This window comes from Artemia sp. Qi Xiang Cuo, chromosome 2, assembly GCF_049724085.1.
Source record: "Artemia sp. Qi Xiang Cuo chromosome 2, ASM4972408v1, whole genome shotgun sequence".
NCBI lineage: Eukaryota > Metazoa > Arthropoda > Branchiopoda > Anostraca > Artemiidae > Artemia > Artemia sp. Qi Xiang Cuo.
In genome coordinates, this window is record NC_142795.1 from 22,019,219 (window position 1) to 22,046,924 (window position 27,706).

Consider the following 27,706-nt stretch of genomic DNA (forward strand, 5'->3'; position numbering starts at 1 on the left):
GCCTCAGTCGGCTTGGTACTGCGGTGAGTTGTTAGTAGTAGTAGTATTTAAAATTACCCAAATAATATTTTTCAAAATTTACAAAGGAGTGAAATCTAGGGGACAGATATGCCCCCCTTGCCCCCATAACTAACGCCACAAACCAAGACAAGCCTTAGCATACCCTAGGTGTGTTCAAAAAACCAGTTTTCATTAATTGTAGTTAGTTACTTTTCATTACCTTCATACTAAAATCACTCATAACAGTGAACTTAACCCTCTATATTACCTTAATCAAACAGTTCGTGGTAACGAAATGTAAGTACCGAGCGACTCAGCCCGATGGTAACCGAAACTTAAAAAACGGAATTTTGATAACAATAGATACATCAAAAGAATTGACTTTTTATGCCGATTTCCAATAAATAAAATTCATTAAGTTTAATCTTGTCCATCAGAAGCTATGCGCATGAGAACAGTGGCCTAATTTTTCGCAAGGGTGGGAGGGGGAGGTAAAACAACCCTAAAAATTCAAGTGATCCTAATGAAAATAACATGATGGAATTCAGCATATCAGAGAACCCTGCTGCAAAGATTTCAAGCTCCTGTCACCGAAAATATGGAATTCTGTATTTTTTGCCGGAAGAAAGATCACGGATGCACGTTTTTTTTTTTCAGGAGGGATTGTATTGAACTAATGGTCCTAGATGATCGAGAGAAATCACATTTAAATGGAATCAACAGCTCTAGTACCCTTTATAAGACACCAAAAAGATTGGAGGGCAACCAGCTCCCCTCCAACGCTCCTTTTTTCCTCAAAGACATCAAATAAATATTTTGAGACACTGATTTGATTCAGCATAGTTGAAAAGCACAATAGTTATGTCTTTAGGGATGACAAGAACCCCTCCCCCCAATAGTTCATCGAAAACGGTCTATAAGTTCCGCAACTTGCCCATTGTTCACACATAGCATTTATTATAGCGTGGTAAATTTTCATTTTTTTTTTTTTGGGAGGGGGAATTTTATGCGGGAGTGGGAAATTTTTCACGGAGATAATTTTCCGCGCTTTTAGAAGGTGAAGGAGTGAAAGTTTTTCAGCTGAAAGTAAGGAGCAAATTTAAAACTTAAAATCAAAAAAAATTCTAGGGGTCAAGCCAGGTTTTTGCCAGAAGAAAGATCACGGATGCGTGTTTATCTGTTTGTTAGTTTTTTTTCTTCTTTTTTTTCAGGGTTGATCGTATCAACCCACTGGGCCTAGACCATCGAGAAAGGGCTCATTCTAACGAAAATTAAAAATTTGAGTGCCCTTTTTAAGTGACCAAAAAGATTGGAGGGGAACCAGCCCCCCCCTCTAAGGCTCCTTTCCCCCCCCTAAGAAATTAAATAAATATTTTGTCATAGTTGAAAGGCCCAATAGCTATGTCTTTAGGGATGACAAGAACTCTCCCCCCATTGTCCATCGAATACGGTCTGTAAGTTCCGCAACTAGCCCATTGTTCACACATAGCATTTATTATAGCGTGGTAAATATTCATTTTTTGGGGGGGGGGATTATCTACGGAGTGGGAAATTTTTCACGGAGATAATTTTCCGCGTTTTTAGAAGGTGAAGGAGTGAAAGTTTTTTCAGCTGAAAGTAAGGAGCAAACTTAAAACGAAAAACAATTCTTCTGTATATGAGGGGGCTGCCCCTTCCTCAGCCCTCCCACTTTAAGCTAAATTTTGCCTTTTTGTCAAAAAATTTTAAGGGAGATTGTTCAAACAAAAGGTTGAATTTGAATGACAAGTATTCTTAAAGAACTTTAAGATCTTAGCGTACAGAGAGAGGGTTGAAGAAGGGGCAGTCCCCCTAATATAGTGACTAATTTCTTTTCTTTTTAAGTTTTAATGCAGCTCCTGACTTTCAGTTAAAAAACTTTTTTTAAATTTAATAAATAAAAGAGGCTAATATTTTTACTTTCCCACCGCTTTGCCCAATTTGTTAGTTTATGATAATTTTTAAATTTCTCCAGCCCGTAGTTGCAAGCTTTACTGAAAAAAACAAAACAAACAAATGACCGTGGAATGTCAGTATAATTGACATATACTGATAATTCTTCCTTAAGGTTTTTGCAATTTTTTATTTATGAAAGTAAGAAAGGAGAAAACGTTTTAAACGTATTTTGTTTTCAGTAAAGCGCAAATTGTGTTCAGGCCTTGAGAAGGCATAGGGTTTAACAGCATAGCATTGATGCTTATTGGCCAGGTCATTTTTCTGTATTCTATAGTTATTTTTAATAATGTTTGACAGCGTGAAAACCTCGACAACTTTTTAAATACCTCATTCCACTTAAAATTCTAATAGAATAGCTTGTAAATTCTAGCCACACTAATACACCAACTTTTTTTTAATACCTCAGAGAAGTTAAAAAATTCTTACATTTTTTTTAGTTATAAAGCAGCTGAAGTAAGTCCATAAGTCTTATCTGAGAAGCTATGCTGCACATCAGAGCAATTTTTTTTTACAGAGAGTTTTTATTTACTTAGTAAGTTTAGAAAATGAATATATTGATTGTGTAAATGGTCTTTTTCCCTCAAATTCAAAACACGTAGAAAGGGAGAAGTTTTTCAATTTCTTGGGAAAGATAGGTGGAAATGAAGATGGATGCAAGAAATAGTAACAGTGGCTGCTTGATAATTATCAAATTTCTAATCTCTCACCTGAAAATAAAAAAAAACAGCTTGCACAGCTGTTGCTTGTTTTAACCAACAATATGTGTCTTGAAATCCTTGTTGAATAAGAGAAGATAATTTGTTGATGAGCAAAGTTTACAGGAACAGATTTTTAGACAATAATTGTTATGTTATTTGTCCCCTATCTTCAGAGTCCTTGGTTCATTTCTCTTTTTTTTGAACCAAGCCCTTTTTCCTAAGGCCAGCAAGGAATGGCAACTGTGAAGTGAGTTTTCCTATCTCCTCTTGGAATTAGTGTAAGAATCAAATAAAATATAAAACAAGGCTGACAACTATGGAGCCATGAAGTTTACAAGAATTGAAAAACCATTTTGGCATTGAAGGTTATGAATTACAGTTAAATTTCAACAAAATGTAAGAATATGAGTTTGGTTGTTTTTTGGTCATGATCTGGTCATAATTTCTGATATTATCAGAAATCCCATTAAAAAAAAAAAAACCCCTGTCAAAATAGCAGAAAGGGAAGAGGACTTAGGAGGAAGACCTTGGGTCGTTTTGAACAAAGATTACAACTAACGTTGATTAACAGATCGACACAAAACATCTATTGGTCATTGGATTGAAAAATCTTCTATTTTGTGTTTCAATCTCTGAAAAATTATTTAAATGCTTTAGTTAAAAAATTTATGAATTAAACCAACTTTTCAAGCAAATTTGCCTAAGACATTAAAATAACTTCTAAGCCAAAACATTAATAATCCGTTTAATGAAATAGACCAACACTCACAAGACACCTCAGCCACTGTGCCTATTATCACCATGTTTGACATTAGTCTAGAGTCCTTTGATAACCATGACCACATTTCTGATGTTCAAAAGTGGACTGAATGTGTAGGCACTGGATACCAGGAAAGAACTTTAAATTTTCTGAAATAGTTAACCAAAATGTCAAGGGCATAGTGACAAAGCGTTGTCCTTTTCAAAGCTCATGGCTCCAAAAGTTTTCATGGATGGTGTTCAGACAAAAAAAACTACTTCCTTTTTGTTAAATCTGAGACCAGTAAAAGCTCATATCAGACGCTTGGAGTTATAAGGTCATGTACTGACCATAAAAATGTTCATGCTAATTTCAAATATCATGATGAAAAACAGTATCATGTTACAGCAGTACAAAAATCTATGATGTTCATCAAAATATAGGAAGGATAAAGCATTAAAATTGACTAGTGATTCAGTCTATGTCACTCGCGTGTTTATGATGAACTCCAAAAGCACCAATTTTATCATGCACTTGGTGCGTGATATCTATCGAAAACGCCCATTTGCACAGTGGCGAGGTTAATATTTAGGCCAAAATTTCGAATGCAATATACAGGTTTCAAGCTCATGGAATTTATTATTATTGCGCTTTAATGAGCTTATCTGTGTCACCGCTGTTCATTTGATTATCGCCCTATGTCTACCCGAGTTTCTACGGAGGGTCAACAGCTTGAAACCCTGAGAATTTAAACTACCAATCTATACCTATCAAATACAAAAATAACAAACACATTATTATTTGTTTTTTAAGGAGTATTTCGACTCATATTTTTTAGTTTGAAGTGCATACATACATGTATTTATTAGGGTTCATAGTTTTCTGGCGATCTTGGTCTTTACTTGAATATTTTAAGATGAATAGAAGAGGAAATACTAAAAGAGCTCTAAACTGACAGGACTCGAGACTGACAGGACTAGCCATTATAAATGTTCACCGAAATAGTGAGGTAGACAGTGACCGTGTAATAAACAGATATAAATAGCGACGAAGACCACACTGCCTTTCCATCATAAACAAATAAGTAGAACAACAGGGAATTTTTTTTATACAAGACACTGGAATGCAACTTTAAATGAATATTTCGACCCTATATACAAGGGCCGTCCTCAGACAAGCAGACAAATAGAATAACAAACAATATAAAAGAAACTTACATTAAAATTCAATCATTAAAACTGAAAGGTTTTTTTTAAAAAAATGTTTTAAATCTGCCCTAATATCATTACTTCAAGGAAGTGCCTTGAAGTAATGATATTAGGGCTGATTTAAAACATTTAAAAAAAAACCTTTCAGTTTTAATGATTGAATTTTAATGTAAGTTTCTTTTATATTGTTTTTATTCTCTTCGTCTGTTCTGCTGAAGACGGCCCTTGGATATAGGGTCGAAATATTCATTTAAAGTTGCGTTCCACTGTCTTGTATAAAAAAAAAAAATTCCCTGTTGTTCTACTTATTTGTTTATAAACAGATATGGCGGGAGTAGAAATGAAGAAATAGACTTTTTCTTATAAAATTGTGAATTCTGTAATTTAAGCAAAATATATTGAACTTTAAAAAGTGAAAAGATACGCTACGTTGTTATGAAAAGTGAAATTTTGATTAGTAAATTCTTGAGATTTCGTCAAAGCTGACACTGTTTATTAAAACACTATTTTCAAAAAGAAATAGTGATTAGTTCATGCATTATTACCTGTACTTAAAACCCTCGTTTTAAATGTCTTCTATGTATTTCTATCTATTCGTTCTATTTTTCTTGTTACACTCCTAAAAGAACTAGTATTTAATGTTTAATACATCTTTTACGAATATACAAGTTGTATCTTGATCCGCATTTCCTACTCTTCATTACTATCATAATTACTTAGTGATGCCACACAGGTAGGCGACATGCTAAATGGTTTGACCTATACAAATAGTCATAAAGAATACATGACACTAAAATATGGTTCAAGACCAATTTTGTTTTGACAGTACAAAGCTTAACTCACTCGCTATAGTGGTCAGAAGTGCAAAGGCGAAAAAACATGCAGAAAATTTTTAATATTATATTTTTTTTCTAGATGGCGAACAGATTTTTTTTTTTTTATGGCGTTTTTTTTTATAAATTACTGTTTTATGTATGAATATTTTTGTACCATTTTAATGTCAACAGATTTATTAGAACTTTAGCCCTCACCAGATTTTAGATTAAATTTACGACCATTTCCACTACCTACCTACGACACATAATTGTCGAGGTTCCCTTTAAATTGCTGGTATTTCTTTGTTCACAAGTTTATCGAAGCAACCTATTATGCGCCCTCTGCTAAAGAAAATCCTGGATCCGCCCCTGCATCCTTCCTGCCTGAGTAAGCAAATCTATGTCACCTAATTTCATGTTTCCTACCCTTGGGATATGAGTTTCTGGAACTCCTAATAAGTTCAGTTTGAATCGTCTGAATCCGTCCGTCAAAAAGTCGATACGATAGTCATTTTTAATATAGTAAGTTTCAATAAACGCTTTTGATTGCAATTCATTATTTGTAATTGTTTATTGAATGTCAAACATGACAAAAATCGATTGCAAAAAGCTTATTGAACATGGGTTTGAGTTACAACCAAAAGCCATTCAAATCTATCGGGATCACATTTGTGGGTAATCCTGTATAATTACATATAGTTTTTTAATCTGAGTTAACAGTCAAAAAATCTAATTGAGAGCCGGTAAAGCAATGCCAGACCTATATCTTGCCTGAGACTGAAGAAAATGTTTTCTTTAGCTTTTAAATTGTCAAATATTTTTTGTTGTTTTCATATTTGAGGATCTCCCAAAGTATATTTTCCTACTAGATCAGTCAAATTGGTCTTTAAAAAATTGCTCAATGACAAGTAGTGCTTTGGTGAGTTTTGGATATTCATAATTCTTCTTCAGATATTCGCCTTGCAGATATGTAAAGTTAGGAACCTATTATTTTGATGCCAAAACCAAAAAAGGCTTTGGCTTTTAAAGATTTCAACTGTCAGCTTCCATTCTATAACCCAGGGATGTGTCTAGGAATTTCATTTGGGGAATGTTTAACTATTTATAAGCTTATTTTTATTTTCTAGCCATTTAATAACAAAAAAATTGTATTTTCATCTCAGTTGATATGGGTATCTCAGTTATGGGTAAGGGACTCAATATGCACCCCTGTCCATGCTCCTTTTAAAACACTATTATTGTTTGCTAAACAAAAAGTAAATCTCCAAGTACTGAAGTTGAGCCCTTGGAGTCTTTTTGGACTTGTGTAAGTTCAAACAAACAATAAAAAGTGGCATACAGCCAGAAGAAAATAAGTCATGCTTTCGATTTTTCCAGCACATGGTACCATAGGAGACAATTCAGAAAACAAACAACAGAGATTGCGAGTCTTCTGTGACTCAATATCTAATTTCTTGGCTAGATTATTTCTATAATAGAAAAAGTGTTACTTTTAAATATTTCATGAACAAATAATTTTACTCTTTCAGTATTGTTGGATTTGTTTCTATGTAAGCATTGAGATGGTTAAAGAAGTTTTACACAGAGATGAGCAGACAAAGATCGTGTCTACTTTGCTTCAGGTATGATAATTGTTAGATACGCCATAAGTTTGCAGCCAGTGCTGTTGATGTTAAAACTTGTCTTGCATCAGAGAAGAATGTGATTGCCCCCTCCACTATCCTTTTTAAAGAATTTAACTTTTCAGGCAAGTTTCTTCATTTGAAAAAAGTTAAAAAAATAAAATAAATGCTGATTCCCAAGGATTTTGCTCACCCCTCTTGACAGAGTTTTTATTGTGGAGGGAGTACAGTCAGGTTCATGTCCAAGACTTTGTTTTATGGGGTATTATATCTAAGGGGCCATAATTGGTAAAATATACAGAAAAAAACAGACAAATTGGACAAAAACTATAGGAAATTCTGGGATAAATTATAAGAATTTAAATCTTCAATTTGTAGGAGACTCATTAAAGATCAATTTGAACTTGAATGAGTTCAGAAACTCTCCAAATGGTGTATATAGTTCCAATTCTTGGATAACATCGGGGTATTTTTCCTAGAGGAGATTTGGTGTTAAAATTTGAAGTAAGTGCAGTATTATTAAGCCGCAGTTTTTAAACTTCTTCAGTAGAGCTTTTGAACCATTCTTAGGGAGCAAGAATTCCTGAACACCCTTTATGTAGATAAACCTCTCAAGGGTGCCTGCAGAAAGTTTTTCAGAGGAGGGCAGGATACCAGAATAGCAGTGGTATGTGGGCGGGCACGGGAATATATTTTAGAATACATTTTCTTAGGAGAAAGTTTATTTTTAAATACATTCAGGAAAAAAAATTCTCAAATAAAAGGAGTAACTAAATTTGCCTGCAAAGAAAACGAAACTCTGCAAATTTTAAATGATAAAGGGTCCTGGTAAAGGAATCAATCCATTTAATCTATAATATATTTAATTATAATGCACTATAATGCATTTAAATTTAATCCACTATGTCCAAACCCTAGAGTAAACGAGAATCAGACTCATTCCGAAATTATGAAAAGATTTACTGTAGCCCAAGATTATAACGGGTGTAGACTAGTCTTTATGCAATTTCCGAAGCCTTAGAATAGGCTACAGAAGGATTAGAGATAGGACCTTTAAAATGGCTTAATTTATCCTCCCACTATCAACAGACTTCTAAGCTCTTAAAAGCCCATAAAGTGGGGTTTTGCCAAGATCTTCACATTTCGAAGGGCACATTCTTAAAACTCACTCTACCCGCATAGATATCACGTTTTCAGTTTATATAATGGCAATTTAATATATACCTCTGTCATAGATAATTTCTTAAACCACATTGGCCTGACATCACATAAAGAAAGAAAAACGAGCAAAATTGGGGTTTTTATAGGCCAAATGAAGATACTGAAAAAACGAAGCGAATATTTCGAGAGGACAAACGCCTCTCTTCTTCAGCGCGAAACGAAACGATGTATCAATAAAAGCCAAAAATTAAAAGAATTAAAACCAACTACCTAAAAACCATAAAAGCGAGTTATTCGCCAATATCCGCGATTTGCACAAAATCCAAAAAATATGAACTGCCATTGACGGATACTAGCAAACAACTGAACAAAGGAAAGGAATCAATTCATTCACTCAAAAAACAAAACGAACCAGCAATTAAATAAGTTGGAAAACTATGTCATTTGATTTTGGATTTTAATTAAGGCATTTCTTGCAGACACCCTTTGAGACCTAAGGGGTTGTTCACGTGTTTGATTAGATGATTGGGAAAGTGGTTCAAGGTTTATTTCAGGGATCACTAAAGTATCGGCTTCTCTTTTGAGAATACCGAAATATGACTCGTTTATTCTTAAATCACCGGAATCTCTGTTTAAAGCTAGACCTAAATGTTGGTATTTATAAATTTCAACAGCTTCTCTGTAGTGATGGACAATACCTTTATCATGCGAAATAATACTAGCTTGATTAAACAAAATAGTATGGTCTGGTTTTTCAAAAATGTGCTCTGCAAGGGCAGAGTCAAAATTTTCTGGTTTTTTCCGCTTTTTAAGTGTATTATTAATTGAACTAGAGTGCTGAGTTAATCTATCAGTTAGTCGCTGATTAGTTCTTCCAATTTACCAACGACCACACGAACAAGGAATTCTGTAGACACCGGAGTTTTCACCTATCGGGATAGGGTCTTTTCCTTGATAAATTTGGGACCTGATAGTTTTTCTGGGTCTATAATAAGTGTAAATGTTATTTTTCCTTAGATTTTTTGAAATGTGGTCTGAAATCCCTTTAATATATGGGAGACCAAGATAAACTGAATTTTCCCTTTGATTTGTGTTTTCTGTGGAACTATCTGATAATCTTTTAATGCGTTTTGCAATTACAGAATTTATTAAACTAATTGGATAACCATTCCCAAATAAAATATCTCTAAGGTGGTTGAGCTCTAAATCCAAGAAGCGTGTTGAACAAACTTTCAATGCTCTATCAACTAGAGAAGTGACAACTCCTCTTTTCACAGCAGGAGAATGATTGAATGAATAACTTAAGTAACGGTCATTATGTGTGGGTTTTCTATATACACTAAACTCGAAACATGAATCATTTCGGTGCACCAGAACATCTAAGAAAGGAAGACGCCTCTCTATCTCTGATTCCTGAGTAAATTTCAGTTTTTGATCCAAGGAGTTGAGCAAGTGAAGAAAAGAACCCAGAGACTCGTCGCCATGCTCCCATAAATAAAAAATGTCATCTTTAAAACAAACCCAAAACTCAGGCTTACAAGAACTTTGCAAAATAGCCCTTTCTTCAAGGTCTTCCATGAAAATATCAGCCTGTATTGGAGAAAGGGGGGGCACCCATGGAAAGCCCATATTTCTGTCTCTAAAAAATGCCTCTATACTGGAAGTAAAAAGAAGTTCTGTTACAAAGGGCAGTAAGGGAAAGAAGAGTCTGATTCGAAAAAGTAGAATTTTCTGATATAGATGGGTTAGAATTAAGTTTTTGCTCCAAAAACAGTTCGGCCTTTTGAGGATCACAATTGGTATACATTGAATCTGCATCAAAACTGCCAATTCTTGTAAAGGGATTGTAAAGTAAAACTGCGATAAAGTAAAGTAAAGATAGAGAGGCGTCTTCCCTTCTTAGATGTTCTGGTGCACCGAAATGATTCATGTTTCGAGTTTAGTGTATATAGAAAACCCACACATAATGACCGTTACTTAAGTTATTCATCCAATCATTCTCCTGCTGTGAAAAGAGGAGTTGTCACTTCTCTAGTTGATAGAGCATTGAAAGTTTGTTCAACACGTTTCTTGGATTTAGAACTCAACCACCTTAGAGATATTTTATTTGGGAATGGTTATCCAATTAGTTTAATAAATTATGTAATTGCAAAACGCATTAAAAGATTATCAGATAGTTCCACCAAAAACACAAATCAAGGGGAAAATTCAGTTTATCTTGGTCTCCCTTATGTTAAAAGGATTTCAGACCACATTTCAAAAAATCTAAGGAAAAATAACATTTACACTTATTATAGACCCAGAAAAAGTATCAGGTCCCAAATTTATCAAGGTAAAGACCCTATCCCGATAGGTGAAAACTCCGGTGTCTAGAGAATTCCTTGTTCGTGTGGTCTTTGGTATATTGGAAGAACTAATCAGCGACTAACAGATAGATTAACTCAGCACTCTAGTTCAATTAATAATACACTTAAAAAGCGGAAAAAACCAGAAAATTTTGACTCTGCCCTTGCCGAGCACTTTTTTGAAAAACCAGACCATACTATTTTGTTTAATCAAGCTAGTCTTATTTCGAATGATAAAGGTATTGTCCAGCACTACAGAGAAGCTATTGAAATTTATAAATACCAACATTTAGGTCTAGCTTCAAACCGAGATTCCGGTGATTTAAGAATAAACGAGTCATATTTCGGTTTTCCCAAAAGAGAAGCCGATACTTTAGTGATCCCTGAAATAAACCTTGAACCACTTTCCCAGTCATCTAATCAAACACGTGAACAACCCCTTAAGTCTCAAAGGGTGTCTGCAAGAAATGCCTTAATTAAAATCCGAAATCAAATGACATAGTTTTCCAACTTATTTAATTGCTGGTTCGTTTTGTTTTTCGAGTGAATGAATTGATTCTTTTCCTTTGTTCAGTTGTTTGCTAGTATCCGTCGATGGCAGTTCATATTTTTTAGATTTTGTGCAAATCGCGGATATTGGCGAATAACTCGCTTTTATGGTTTTTAGGTAGTTGGTTTTAATTCTTTTAATTTTTGGCTTTTATTGATACATCGTTTCGTTTCGCGCTGAAGAAGAGAGGCGTTTGTCCTCTCGAAATATTCGCTTCGTTTTTTCAGTATCTTCATTTGGCCTATAAAAACCCCAATTTTGCTCGTTTTTCTTTCTTTATGTTACCTCTGTCATAACAGGACAATTCCCCTCCTCGAACCGAAACCCCTTGTATCTTCAGACATTCGAAAAAAAAAAAAAAAAAACAGAATAGCAAAACAAAAACTAAATTTAAACTTAAAATATACCTGTGTGAGTGGACCTTGTTTCTTTCAGTACTCAAACTCAACTGAGCAAAATAAATACGTTCAAATAAAATTGTGCATCACAAGAGAATCTTATCAAATAGTCCGTTATAACGAACTGCAATTAAGAGGTGACTCGGGCCATTATTGACCAAAACAAAAAGCGGAATTTCGGTGACAAGTGATGTATCAACAGAATTGGCTTTTTGTGCTGATTCTAAATATGTAAAATTTATTCAGCTTATTTTTACCTTCCAATAGCTACAAATCAGAAAATTTGCCTGATTTTCGAAAAAAGAGCAAAATACCCCAAAAAAGCAAGCAATCTTAGTGAAAGTCACTTTATTACGCTGATCATATCAGAGAACTCTACTGTAGAGGTTCCAAACTCCAATCTACAAAATGTGAAATTTTATAAATTTTTTTTTCAAAGAAAGATTGTGTATCCCTTGTCGAAATAGAGAATCATCATTGATAATAATTGCGAATTTTCGTTTTTTGAGCCTTCCTGCTAACATTATATAACTGGCTGCGTTCAAACCTGTAAGCTTAATCCCTTAGCGAGTGGATTTTATCTAACAAAAAACAAACTAGTTTTAAAATTTTAAGGTATTTTTCTAGTTTGAATTAAAAAATTAAAATTATTGCTCAGGCACCTTACATATTTTTGCAGTTTACATTATAACTTTAGTGATTCTGAACTGAACTTTAAATTTTTTCAATTTTTTTTTCAAGTCTTGAAAAGACATTGCGTTTACTTGTATCAGAAGAAATTCGATAATGAAGTTTTTCTACCAACGATTTCTACTAAGCTTCAAATTTTTTGTTTTATTTTTTAAGATTTTTGAATTGTTGTACTCCCTTGTTAAAATATATAAAATATTTTTGCAATTACCAGTTTTTTGCTGTTTAAGCAATTTAATGTCTTCATACTGTAGTCTTTTCAAAGATATTTGATTATTCAGGCAAATCCGATTTCTAACAACGATACGGACTAAGCTTCTAACTTTTAGTTTTCTTTTTTTAAGGTTTTTGATTTTCATGCTGTATATTTTCAAAGATGTTTGATTTTTTTTTCATAACAGGTTTATTTTCTCTTTTACTATAATCAGTTCAGATTAAAATATACAACTGTGGAATTATTTGACTTATGTGAAGTACTACTCTTAATTGAAAATTACAAGAGAGGCACGCGAAGTCCAAATTTATTGGCAACTTTGGTTTTGGCAATTGCATTATTCATTAAGGAAAATAAGTGAGACAGCTTAGCTTCAGAGCGCGCTAAGGGTATCACTCTTTTGAAGTAGTCCACAGATTTGTCCAGTCTGCCCTTTTGAAATTCAATTGTCCCGATCGTTTCCAGTGCGAATTCACATTTTGGATCTTTCGTCACAGCCTCTTCAAGCAATCCAGGTGAACAGGACAGCATAGCCAGGTAAACCAGGAGATTAGTGTTTTCTGGATCAATTTCTTCTTCTTCTTCTATTTAACAGCAGGCGGGCTTTTCAGTAACACTATTTAGCCCTTTTCCTTTTGCTTCACTCTGTGGGCTACAGAGCTACTGGCTTGATTGCCTCATATTTATTAGATATATTCAGATATCTTTCAGCAGATCTTTCGACTCTAGGAGTTCAAATATAAGATGATAGATGTCGATTTCTATGCTCTGTGTGCAGGTATAGTTGGCTAGGCTCTTGACTGATAGTGGGATTTTTGTGGTGTTTGAAGTATTTTAACAGTTTAGAAAGCAAGGTATGTTGTGCAGACGTCAGCATATTACATTCAAATAGGCAATGGTCAATTGTTTCATTATTCATATTACAATGCCTGCAAAGAGGGGACAGGGGAATTGAACCACTTGAATTAGAAAGCTTATATGAGAATGCAAGGAAATTTAGTCCATTTGTTCCAGAACGAATTCTATGATAAATTTTAGAAAGATACTTATTGGGAAAGGGGGAAAGGATAGGATTAATCTTATGAAAATTAATATCTGATAGCCTCCATCAGTAAATATCTCTAATTGGGATTGGTCTCCCACCTGGCTGGTCAATATTTATAGCATTTTTTGCTATTTCATCAACCTGATGATTACCACTTATGCCAGAGTGGCTAGGAATGTACTGAAAGTAAGTGTTTATACCACTTGAAGCAAGGTTATCAATAATACTGAGACAATGATAAGTGTCAATGTCCAACTTATATTGAGGAGCTGAGGCCAGCAACTCAAGGCTTGATAAAGAGTCGGAATAGATGATAATATTATTCAATTTTTCAATCAAAGATTGGTTTTGCTTCAGGTGTTCTAATGCCATGATTATGGCATTTAACTCAGCAGACATTATAGATAAATTATTAAATAATCTTTCGCCCATTGCAATTTTCAGGTGAGGAAGGAAAACACCACTTGCAACCTTCTCATTCATTTTTGACCCATCAACAAACATTTGGAAGTGATTTTTATAGGTAATTGTATTAAGTTCTGCAAATTTTTTCTGAACAAAAGCAATGGGGGTTAAATCTTTATTCCATTTTGAAAATCCAGTATTTACTATGGGAAATGACCAATTCCATGGAGGGGATTCGGGGAAAGTAGGTGCAATAGACTTTGCTGGTACAGGGAACTTCTTTTGAATATTGGCATACTCATCTGCAATACCTCTATACATGGCTGGATTTCTTAATCAATTATGTAATGTGTGTGAGCTATTTGATTCAATTTTTGTAAGATGTTTTATCAAGAGAAAGCTACGTCTATCCCTTATTGTTGTTAATCCACTCTCCATAAGCAGAAACTTGGTGCTTGTGGGTTTCCTAAGACCAAATATGAGACGTATTATATCATTTTATGTTGTTTCATTTTTTTGCATCTGGGTCTTTGCACATGCACCATATACAATGAGCCCATAGTCAATACGGGGTCTTATATGTGATTTATAAAACTGGAGTAAGGTTTTCTCCTTACAACCCCAGGGTGTGGAAAGAAGTCTTTTTAGTATATTTGCTTTTCTATAACATTTTTTTATTGTGTTTGAAATGTAGAGGTGGAAATTAAGTTTTTGGTCAAGCATGAGACCTAGGTAATTAATATTATTATCTTCTGGTATAGTTGTTTTATTTAGAGTTAGTTTTGCATTAACATGGTTTCTGCTTCCTGTGAAATTGGATTATTTTTGACTTGGTGGGTGCAATGGGTAAATCTGAATGTTGAGAGAATTTTTCAAACTGGAAAAGTTACTTTTGCAGATTTGACTGTGCTATCTGAAAGGTGTTGCCAGATGACCATAGCACCAGATCATCAGAATATTGTAGATTCGTGTGGGGTAGGTTCATGTCCCAGAGATATAGGGCAAATAGGAGGCAACTGAGGACTGCTCCCTGAGGTAGGCCTTTGGATATTGTCTTTTGGGGTGAAGAGGCTGAACCAACACAAACAATGAAACTTCGCACTTCTATGAAGGATTTAATAAAGGATACTAGCTTGGGAGGTACTCCAAGGTTTGCAAGTTTATTTAAAAGGATTTGGTGGTTCACATTGTCATATGCTCCTTCAAAATCAAGGAAAGCTGCCACTAGGATATTATTTTTTGAGAAAGATTCATTTATTGCATTTGTTAGCAAAATGAAAGCATCTGTTGAGGAGTGGTATTTCCTGAATCCAGTTTGAGTGTGTGGGATCATGTTATTTTTCTCAACAAACCAGAGGAGTCTGTGATAAATCATTTTCTCCATTATTTTCCCCATCACAGGTGTAATCATTATGGGCCTATAAGACTCAGGGTTATCTTTTGGTTTATTTTTCTTTAGGATTGGTAGGAGGGACGAACATTTCCATATATTGGGGAACCTAGAGGATGCCCAAGCGTGATTATAACAATTTAGCAGTTCTTGTTTGTATGAAGGTGTGAGATTCTTTATCCATGTAGGGTGTATATTGTCATAGCTGCTGCTAGTTTTGGACCTAATATGATGTATTGCATTATTCAATTCCTGGATTGAAAATGGATTAGTTATGTACTCGGATCCTGGGCGTGGTTGGTAACTAGGGTTCATAGGAATTGTGGACAGATTGCTTTGATTGTTTGATGTTAGCTTATTAACAAAAAGAGTTGCAAATAGGTTAGCCTTTTCAATATCATTGTCATAATGGGTATTATTATGTATAAGCTCATACAGGAGTGGGTTGGGAGAAGTCTTTTTCCCACATATGTGGCTTATGACTTTATGTATAATTGGCTCATGCGTTTCTCTGGAGAGATTATTTGCAAAATTATTCCAGTATTTATATTTAGCATCTATTATAGTCCTTTTTAGATTAGATTCTGCTTGTAATTTTTTTAAATATGTAGTAGGTGTTGGTTTTTTTATGAATTCTGTCCTAGCTGCCTTTTTTATCTTCCATTTATTTAGGCACTCATTTGTCCACCATGCTTTAGGAATTTGTTTAGGGAATGTTTTCTTAGGTGTTGTCCTGGGGATAGCATGATTAGCTGTATTTATTAGTAAAGATGTCAAGGCTTCAGCATGTGTGTCAACTGTTGTGTTAGAAATGCATGAACTTTGGGTGAAACTTGTAATTTCATCATTTAGCTTATTTTGGAAAATAGACCAATTTGCTTTAGTGTTGATATATTTGGAGGTATGAGATGAAGTTTCAGCAGGTTCATTTAGGGAGCAAACTATAGCAAAGTGGTCTGTACACAGACTATCAATTTTATTTATGTAAATTTTGTTCAAAAAATTTAAAGACACAATTTGTAGGTCAATTGTGGAGAAATTGGCACTTTTGGGGTTAAAATATGTATTTAGGTTTGGAGGGGTAGCAACAGCTAATTCATTATTATTTGAAGTCATATGCTCAATAAATTTACCAGCTTTATTTGCTGGTTTATTCCCCCACAAAAGGCTGTGGGCATTGAAATCACCACAAATAATGATGTTTTTTAACATATTAGAATTATTTATATAATTAAAGAAATCCTTGGCATCTGAAGTTTGGCCATTAGGGTTATAAAAGCTTATTATGTAGATTTTTAAATTATTCAGCCAAACACTTATACCAATTACATCAACATCATTTTTAAAATCTGGAAAATTGATGCCACAAAATTTTATATTATTATTAACTAATAAAGCTACACCACCTCCTTTTCTCTTTGAAGATCTATCCTTTCTCAGGATAGTGTATCCCAGAGACTTAATTTGTTGATTTTGGGTTAAATGAGTTTCCTGGAGGCAAGCAATATTAATGGAATTATTATTCATAAATGATATTAGTTCATTTAGCTTATTTTCTGTGAGTGATCTTACATTCCATTGGAGTATTGATAAATGGTGTGTTGTTGATTTATTCTTCATATGACTGTATATCAATGTTCAGCTTTGTTAAAAGTAAAGCAAGATCTTTTTTTGCTTGAATGAGCATATCATCTGGGATGTAGATTTTTGCCAATTCTGCAATAATTTTTGTTTTCTGTAGTTGATGTATGTTCATGGCCTGAACTGCATTACAGTTTAGAATGAATAAGCATATATTTGGGGATTGCATTTTTGGTAGTGCATCCTGTTTGGTGGTTAAGGGATTGATTCCTGGTAGTGTTTCTGGTTTGTTTCTTCTTGGGAGGGAGGGCCAGGCTGGCCTCATCTCACCGGAAAACGAGGCTTGCTGGCTTGGTGATTCCTTCTGATAGGGATTTGAGCTCGGGGGCTTAGAAGATATTGTTGTATATGGGGTGCTTGATGCATTTGGGGCATTTGACTTGGGGGTTTTGGTTGGTTTCATGACAGGCTTTCTTTGGTATTGTTGGGCAGCATTTGCTTCCATTGCTGCAAAGGGGTATGGGATGGCCTTCTCTGTTGATATTTGGAGTGTTAGAGCTCTTTTCTTGTATGCAGGGCATAATGATTTATTTGTAGATTCATGTGGACCTTTGCAATTGATGCATGTAGGCTGGGTGTTTTTGCAAGTTGTCAGCTCTTTAGGATGGAAAGATTTACAATTACTACACTCTTGGAGAATTTCATTGCATTTGTTTGTCGTGTGTCCCAGTTTGAAACACTTCTGACACTGAATAGGCTTAGGTTTGTATTCCTTGTGTGGTTTGATTTGCCCAAATAGGAATAATTTTTCTGGGATATCAATTTTATCCTTTAGTGTGAATAAGAAGGATCTACTAGTTTTTAGGCCAGTAGAGTTAGGTTTTCCAAGTTGGGTAACATCCTCAACTGGGATTGTGTTTCCAGCCCTATCTGAGAGGCCTTCTTTTAACTCCTGAGTAGATATCTCTGGGGGAACATTGTAAACTACAATTTTTGTTGGTGATTGTTTTGGGTTCCAATTAGAAGCAATAATTGGGATATTCAGAAGGGATTTAAGGTTAATTATTGTATCTGCTGATTTCTGATCTTCTACAGCTATAAGCAGAGATCCATAACGGTTAATGTTAAGAGAGAACATTGATTTAAGCAATTTAAAAATTGCAACTCTTACTGCAGTGATCAATTTTATTTCAAAGGGGGTAGTGGGAGTAATTTTAAGGTAAATTCCTAAGTTTTTGGAGGGATGATCTTGGGCAGGGAGAGAAATGCTTTTAATTGGGGAGATTTTTTTCCTTTTTTTAGAGCTTCAAGAGAGGACCTCTTGAAACCCATTATAATCATTTATGGTTACATTAGGACCTACAGTTATCATTGTCCTATTCTCCGAATCGGAGCTATCATTAGAACTTTCAGATAATGTGCTTGACCAGCCAGGATGGGTATCTTTCACTATGGAATTTGATTTGGGATCTGGGGGGACGTTTTTTTTTTGTGGACTTCTGAAAATTTCCGATTGGAAAAAGCTTTAAACACAAATATAAAACTAAAATAATAAGGGAAAATAGATTATATAAAACCGTCTGCACTATACTATGGGAAGGATAAACACCACAGTATAGCCCTGAGGATGACTTGAGCAGGATAGGTTTGGTACAACTACTGATTAGAAGCGATAATAATCAAGAAAATATATTTCGATTTTCTTGTACGGTTGCTGTTGTTGTTCTAAATTTATTGGTAAATTTATGGTAAATTTATTGAGCATATGACTTCAAATAATAATGAATTAGCTGTTGCTACCCCTCCAAACCGAAATACATATTTTAACCCCAAAAGTGCCAAATTCTCCACAATTGACCTACAAATTGTGTCTTTAAATTTTTTGAACAAAATTTACATAAATAAAATTGATAGTCTGTGTACAGACCACTTTGCTATAGTTTGCTCCCTAAATGAACCTGCTGAAACTTCATCTCATACCTCCAAATATATCAACATTAAAGCAAATTGGTCTATGTTCCAAAATAAGCTAAATGATGAAATTAAAAGTTTCACCAAAAGTTCATGCATTTCTAACGCAACAGTTGACACACATGCTGAAGCCTTGACATCTTTACTAATAAATACAGCTAATCATGCTATCCCCAGGACAACACCTAAGAAAACATTCCCTAAACAAATTCCTAAAGCATGGTGGACAAATGAGTGCCTAAATAAATGGAAGATAAAAAAGGCAGCTAGGACAGAATTCATAAAAAAACCAACACCTACTACATATTTAAAAAAATTACAAGCAGAATCTAATCTAAAAAGGACTATAATAGATGCTAAATATAAATACTGGAATAATTTTGCAAATAATCTCTCCAGAGAAACGCATGAGCCAATTATACATAAAGTCATAAGCCACATCTGTGGGAAAAAGACTTCTCCCAACCCACTCCTGTATGAACTTATACATAATAATACCCATTATGACAATGATATTGAAAAGGCTAACCTATTTGCAACTCTTTTTGTTAATAAGCTAACATCAAAAAATCAAAGCAATCTGTCCACAATTCCTATGAACCCTCGTTACCAACCACGCCCAGGATCCGAGTACATAACTAATCCATTTTCAATCCAGGAATTGAATAATGCAATACATCATATTAGGTCCAAAACTAGCAGCAGCTATGACAATATACACCCTACATGGATAAAGAATCTCACACCTTCATACAAACAATAACTGCTAAATTGTTATAATCACGCTTGGGCATCTTGTAGGTTCCCCAATATATGGAAATTTTCGTCCCTCCTACCAATCCTAAAGAAAAATAAACCAAAAGATAACCCTGAGTCTTATAGACCCATAATGATTACACCTGTGATGGGGAAAATAATGGAGAAAATGATTTATCACAGACTCCTCTGGTTTGTTGAGAAAAATAACATGATCCCACACACTCAAACTGGATTCAGGAAATACCACTCCTCAACAGATGCTTTCATTTTGCTAACAAATGCAATAAATGAATCTTTCTCAAATAATAATATCCTAGTGGCAGCTTCCCTTGATTTTGAAGGAGCATATGACAATGTGAACCACCAAATCCTTTTAAATAAACTTGCAAACCTTGGAGTACCTCCCAAGCTAGTATCCTTTATTAAATCCTTCATAGAAGTGCGAAGTTTCATTGTTTGTGTTGGTTCAGCCTCTTCACCCCAAAAGACAATATCCAAAGGCCTACCTCAGGGAGCAGTCCTCAGTTGCCTCCTATTTGCCCTATATCTCTGGGACATGAACCTACCCCATACGAATCTACAATATGCTGATGATGTGGTGCTATGGTCATCTGGCAACACCTTTCAGATAGCACAGTCAAATCTGCAAAAGTCACTTTTCCAGTTTGAAAAATTCTCTCAACATTCAGATTTACCCATTGCACCCACCAAGTCAAAAATAATCCAATTTCACAGGAAGCGAAACCATGTTAATGCAAAACTAACTCTAAATAAAACAACCATTCCAGATGATAATAATATTAATTACCTAGGTCTCATGCTTGACCAAAAACTTAATTTCCACCTCCACATTTCAAACACAATAAAAAAATGTTATAGAAAAGCAAATATACTAAAAAGACTTCTTTCCACACCCTGGGGTTGTAAGGAGAAAACCTTACTCCAGTTTTATAAATCACATATAAGACCCCATATTGACTATGGGCTCATTGTATATGGTGCATGTGCAAAGACCCAGATGCAAAAAATTGAAACAACACAAAATGATATAATACGTCTCATATTTGGTCTTAGGAAACCCACAAGCACCAAGTTTCTGCTTATGGAGAGTGGATTAACAACAATAAGGGAGAGACGTAGCTTTCTCTTGATAAAACATCTCACAAAAATTGAATCAAATAGCTCACACACATTACATAATTGGTTAAGAAATCCAGCCATGTATAGAGGTATTGCAGATGAGTATGCCAATATTCAAAAGAAGTTCCCTGTACCAGCAAAGTCTATTGCACCTACTTTCCCCCAATCCCCTCCATGGAATTGGTCATTTCCCATAGTAAATACTGGATTTTCAAAATGGAATAAAGATTTAACCCCCATTGCTTTTGTTCAGAAAAAATTTGCAGAACTTAATACAATTACCTATAAAAATCACTTCCAAATGTTTGTTGATGGGTCAAAAATGATTGAGAAGGTTGCAAGTGGTGTTTTCCTTCCTCACCTGAAAATTGCAATGGGCGAGAGATTATTTAATAATTTATCTATAATGTCTGCTGAGTTAAATGCCATAATCATGGCATTAGAATACCTGAAGAAAAACCAATCTTTGATTGAAAATTTGAATAATATTATCATCTATTCCGACTCTTTATCAAGCCTTGAGTTGCTGGCCTCAGCTCCTCAATATAAGTTGGACATTGACACTTATCATTGTCTCAGTATTATTGATAACCTTGCTTCAAGTGGTATAAACACTTACTTTCAGTACATTCCTAGCCACTCTGGCATAAGTGGTAATCATCAGGTTGATGAGATTGGTCTACTGTTTGGGGACGGATGATTTCCACCCATGGTTTGTTCCATTTACGTCAGTACTTCCGGAATCCGCCCTTAAGAAAAAGATACTGAAAAAACGCTAAAAGAAAGAAAACATTAGTAAAGAAAAGAATAATCACTATTTAATAAAGATGTGCAAACTTCAAAACATATGCGCCAAAAATAAACCAATTCTAGTAAATTTGCAAATAATTTAATAGCAAAATTTACCTGGGCTGTTTTTTCTTAGCTCTGCTTCGGAACACTTAAAATATTGGGAAAGCACTATAACTGAATTCTTAAATATTTCAAGTCAAGTTTTACAGAGTAATATTAACTGAAAAAAGGGATAACTTCATAAAATTTTCCCAATCTTTGTATAAACCCTGCTCAACGAAAGGTTGCACCAAATAAATTTTTTGTCTAATAAACACCTATGTATATTGCGATACTTCACATTTTTTAAGTTTACACAATATAAATTCTCTAGAGTTTTTTAGCAGTGTTAGTTGGCTAATTTTGTATAAATATGAAATTCATTTAATTAGTGGGTGCCTATTATGATTCTATTCATTCCTGTCAAATCTTTTTTTTCTTAACTGTGTTTTCATTTATTTTAAATAATCGTCAGGTAAGTTGCGGCCTTTCAACTTAGTGAACTGTCACTTTGTTAAACAGCTTGCCCGCCATCTAGAATATATGTCTGAGAACAAATCCTTCCAAAAATTTTATTTGGAAAACTTTCATTGCCTAAGGAAACAACTTTAGATATCATGACTGTTTTTATTTTTTGTAGCCAAGTTTTAATTTTTTTAATAAAAAATATTTTAAAGTGAGATATTCCCACAATGATGAATTAAAATGTTTGGTTTTTGGCAGCTATCTTTTTAATTTTCTTCTGTTAACTTTAAGTTTCATTTGCAAAACTGTCGGATGATCAAAGGGTTTTTTGACTAACAAACCAAATTTCAAAATCGTAATCAGAGCTGAAAGTTTACTGTTCCGCTGACAATAAAGATCATGAACAGACTGTTCCACTCCAAACCAGGATCAGAAGTTTCTTATCTAGATTTTGAATCCGGCAACAACGTCAAAAAAAAGATTTTGTATTTTGCCCAGTCATTGGTTAGGTTTATAGACTTAATTGTTCAACAGGTTGTAATTTTTACAATTTAGTTTTATGAACTTCTTTGTTCCACTGAAAATTCTCAATCTGGTTTATGAGTGAAAAACTCCTCAAATGAGCTTGAAACTCTTATTTTAGGTAATCAATAAAATTATGTAATAGTATTGAGAACTCCCCGGTTATCATTTCAGAGACCCATTACATCTTATACCCGTTTTGTCTTATCCGTTTTGTCTTATATGATATACCCCCTATCTAGTATTCTTCTAATATGTTTTTCTGAAGTATGATAAAAAAAATAATACTTTAGAAACAAATTTGGGCTATATATTTGCACATTAGTCGTGTGGGTAAATACAACGGGTCTGCATGCCTAATGTCTTAGGTACAGTTATTCTGCATATTATGTAGTAAGAATTATTTTCTAACTTCACACTGTCCAATGCTTTACCCCCTCCCCCTCCTAGTGTGCAAATATAGCCATTTACTCTGTCACTTCTCTTTGTCTTGTCTCACTCTAAGCTGAAAGAAACTAACGAAAAAAAACGGTTCTGCGATGCGTCAATGAATGAACAACTTGAACGGTAGGGGGTTTATCATACAAGTACCACCGACTGAAGTTAAAGCCATTCTTAGCTGAAGTACAATACTCAGAATTATCAGACGGTTCGCTTGGAGCGTCAGACATGACTTAGTTAATTTTTGCTTCCTCTACTGATTTGAATTTCCTATAAAAACTAGTTGGATTTAGATTTCAGGGCCACTTGGAAATCCTAAAATCTTCTAGGATACCAGATGTTTTCTCGTGATCCAGATTTCAAGGAAATGCAAAATAAATGAGAAAAAAAAGACATTCAATAGACCAGGGTCATCTAGAAGCAAAAATTTACACAAAAAAAGAAAGGACCAAGAAGTGCTATCATAATGATGAATATTACAAAATAGCCTGATTCCATTTGGTTTGTTCTTTACTAAAATCTAATCTAGAAAAAGCCAAAGACTTTATCCTGTTTGTGATACATAATTAAAAAAAATTATTACATGAATTAAACATATAGAGCGTCAATTAAAATATAACACATAGGGCCAACATGGCTCTTCATCTAGGCAGCGCTAATAGTACTGTGCATGAATATAACTACAAAACGATAATGTCCCATGCATTGTTCATGTATGTTATTAAAATTTAAAACGAACAATAAATATTCCTTATATAAGGGTGATAGCGCCTCAATCCCTCGATTGTTACGCTAAAGTTTTTTAGTTTTCTAAAAGTCTTTTTAGTCCGATTTGACGGCCTTTGTGTTTAAGGAGATGTTAAAGAATTGGTACAAAAAGTCGAACTATGGCATAAATAATCAAGAACTGAGCCACCCCCTTTATTTGCAGAATAACTTCTGTTTGTTTTAAGTTTTGATGTTACTCCTTAATTTCAGTTGAAAAAAACTTTTTTTCTTCATTTATTTAAGTTCTATTTATCTCCGTGGGAATACCCCCACCCCCGAAAAATCCCTCTTGCGTATTACCATCCTCCCCCGCCCGCTGAAAATTTCCTTCTCGCTGTAAATTCCCCATAGAACGCTGCGGACAATTCCCATTGGAAAATTTTCCCTACTTTTATTTGAAATTATAATCATGAGAAGTATTATGTTTGAAAAGCTAGGAGAAAATATCCACTTTCGTAACTCAAGCTGATAACAGTTAAAGTGATCGTGTCTTGATATATGTAGCCAGTTGATTAAGCAGCTTTTGAGGACTTTTCCTATGCTCCCTCTGCAACTGCAAGGACTAAGCACATTCTCTTGGGTTCCTCAACCAAAAGAAATTTGACACACGCCTATGCCCTTTTCCAATGAGGTTTAAAGAACCTGTCCAAAAGCTTTCGCGTTATTTTGTCTGAACTGAAAGTTAAATGAAAAATAATCATACTTCTAGCCAAGGCTATAATTATGATTTCAAATTAGGATAAATATCTGTGCTCCTTTCAAAGTGACGTTCAAGCAATTTTAATTAAAATTGTAAATTGTCATTCAAATGGATTAAATATATACAAAGTTAAACTGAAGAAAGAAAGACCCCGAGAAAAAAAAAGATGAAAACAGAAAATAACAAAGAAACTATAAAACGGTCTAAAATGGTAAGGTTGACAATCTGTAAAACACCACTAAAAAGTATGGTAGAGCACCAAGAAAGGAAATGTTATTTGCTGTTTTTGTTTGTCTCTTTTTTTTTTTAACTTTTATTGAATACTCGGCCAAAAATAAGATTCACGGTTTTGGCAAAATACAACAGGACTGTCTCTATTTTTTACTTTGTTTTGTCTTAATATTAATTAAAAAAGATTTTTACACAAAATAAGTTTTTCAAAAAAAAAGAAAAGAACTCCATTAAACCCAAAATGAACAAAAATAAAATCAAATAATCTACCAAGCATACAACTACCACAAATCAGTATAAATAAATAAATGAAACCCAAAACAAACAGAAATTAAAAAAAATAACCGAAGCAAATTAAAAACGAATAAAAATTAATATGAGTAGGGTTCTAAAACCCTATGCTTTCTAAAAGCCAGAATATAATTTGTAATATACAGAAAAAATTCATTTTTGTTCATTTCTGGTTTAATAAAGTTCTTTTATTTTTCTTTGAAAAACTTATTTTGTGGAAAAAGTTTTTTAATTAATTTCTGTTCATTTTTTATTGACATAGAAAAAGACTGAGCCTCTTCTAAAGTTAAACAACCATCCAAATTGTTACAAAAACCTTAAATACCCCCTGGGCATAACTAACAACCCTTGCCTCTAATTTCTGGGGCTTGTTTCAACCCCAAAAGCCTTGTTATATGATATTTAGACTATTTTGAATAGAATGTCTATCTCAAAATTTCTATTAGATGCATTTCGGGACAATACGATGTGGGTGTGGGGGATAGCTGCCCTTCGATCACTTTGAATCTTAAAAAGAGCACTAGAGCGTCTGACTACCAATCCAATGAGCACCCTCCTAATTTTATTTGACGATACTTTCTATAAAAACTTTATATGCCCCCAGGGCATAACTTACAACCCTTGCCTTGAGGGCTTGGAGTTTTGTTATCCCCAAAGACATAATTTCTAGACCATTCAAATACGTTGAACAAAATGGCTATCTCAAAATGTTGATTGGAAGTGTTTGCGGAAATGATGGGCGTTGGGGGGGGATATTTGCCCTCTGATCACTTTCGACTAATAAGAAAGGCACTAGTCCTCTCAATTTCCAATCGAATGAGCCCTTTTTGAAGCTTCTACGACAACTTTCTATAAAAACTTTATATGAACCAAGGGCATAACTTACGATCTTTGTCCTTAGTGTTACTGGGTCATGGCTGTCATTGTTATTGAAACAAATTACAGACCTTTCAACTACATTGAACAAAAAGGCCATATCAAAATGTTGATTGGAATTGTTTGCAGAAATGATGGGCGTGGGGAGGATTCTCCCCCCGATTTCTTTCGAATATTAAAAAAGGCAATAGCCCTCTAAGTTTCCAATCGAATGAGCTCTTTTTGAAGTTTTTACGACAACGCTTTCTTTAACACCTTGTATGTCCCCAGGGCATAACTTACAACCTTAACCCTGGGGGCTTTGGGGGGGGGGTTGTCATACTCAAAGATATAATTTCCAGATCCTTTAACTACGTTCAACAAAATGCCATATCAAAATGTTGATTGGAAGTGTTTGGGGAAATGATGGGCGTGCGGGGGAGGGGGCATTTGCTCTCCCATCGCTTTTGACTATTAATATGGGCACTAGCCCTCTCACAACGCTTTCTATTAAAACCTTATATGCCCCCAGGGCATGACTTACATTCCTTACCCTGAGGGGTGGGGGGTTATCCTCAAAGACCTATTTTCCAGAACTTCCAACTACGTTGAAAAAAATTGCTGTCTAAAAATTTGGATTGGATTTGTTTGGGAAATGGTGGGCGTAAGAGGGGGGTGGGTTGCCCTCCAATCACTTTCTACTATCACAGAGGGCACTAGTTATTTCAATTTCCAATTGAATGAGCCATTTTTTAAGTTTCCACGGCAGCCCTTTTTATAAAAACCTTATATGCCCCCAGGGTATAACTTACAACCCTTGCCCTGAGGGCTGTCGGGGGAGGGATATTCATCCTCAAAGAACTAATTTTCAGAACTTTCAACTACGTTGAACGAAATGGCTATCTCAAGTTTCCGCGACAACCCTTTCTATAAAAACCTTATATGCCCCCAAGGCATAACTTACAACACTATCCCTGCTGGCTGTGGGCGGGTTGTCATCCCCAAAAACCGAATTTCCATAACTTTCAACTACGTTGAACAAAATGACCATCTTAAAATTTTTATTGGATGTGTTTGGGGAAAGGGTGGGCGTGAGAGGGAGATTAGTTACCTTCTAATTACTTTCGACTATTAAAGAGGGCACCAGCCCTTTCAATTTCCAATTGAATGAGCCCTTTTTGAAGTTTCTACGAGAACACTATCATAAAAACCTTATCTGCCCCCAGGGCATAGTTTACAACCCTTGCCCTGAGGAGTGTGGGGGTTTGTCATCCCGAAAGACATAATTTTCAAAACTTTCAACTACATTGAACAAAATGGCAATCTCGAAATTTTGGTTAGATGTATTTGGGGAAATGGTTAGCGTGAGAGGGGAGTTAGCTGCTCTCCAATCACTTTCGACTATTAAAAATGGCACTGGCCCTTTGAATTACCAGTCAAATGAGCCCTTTTTGAAGTTTCTACGACAACGCTTTCTATAAAAAACCTTAAATGCCCCCAGGGCATAACTTAAAACCCCTCCCCTGAGGGCTCTGAGGGGGTTATCATCCCCAAAGACATAATCTTCAGAACTTTCAACTACGCTGAAAAAAAGGGATATCTCAAAATTTTGATTACATTTGTTTGGGGAAATGGTGGGCGTGAGAGGGGGATTAGTTGCCCTCCAATCACTTTTAACTATTAAAAAGGGCACTAGCCATTTCAATTTCTAATTGAATGAGCCCTTTTTGACAACGGTTTCTATTAAAACCTTATATGCCCCCAGGGCATAACTTACAATCCTTGCCCTGATGGCTGTGGCGGGAGTGTCCTCCTCGAATTTGAATTGAAGTTGTCAAGTATTTTGCAGTGGGTTGCATATGGTTGCATCAAGGACATGGCTAATTGTAGACAGAGA

The 27,706-nt window shown here is 34.7% G+C and overlaps 1 protein-coding gene across 1 annotated transcript in view; it reads left to right on the plus strand.

Annotated features, from left to right (window-relative positions):
- Window positions 1–3,047: 3,047 nt before the first annotated feature.
- Orc5 (origin recognition complex subunit 5) overlaps window positions 3,048–27,706 on the plus strand; it is a 74,563-nt gene continuing 49,904 nt past the window's right edge. The window contains 2 exon segments of the mRNA XM_089105965.1: window positions 3,048–3,068; window positions 6,964–7,056. Coding sequence (XP_088962091.1) covers window positions 6,997–7,056 — 60 coding nt within the window. The 5' untranslated portion in view covers window positions 3,048–3,068; window positions 6,964–6,996.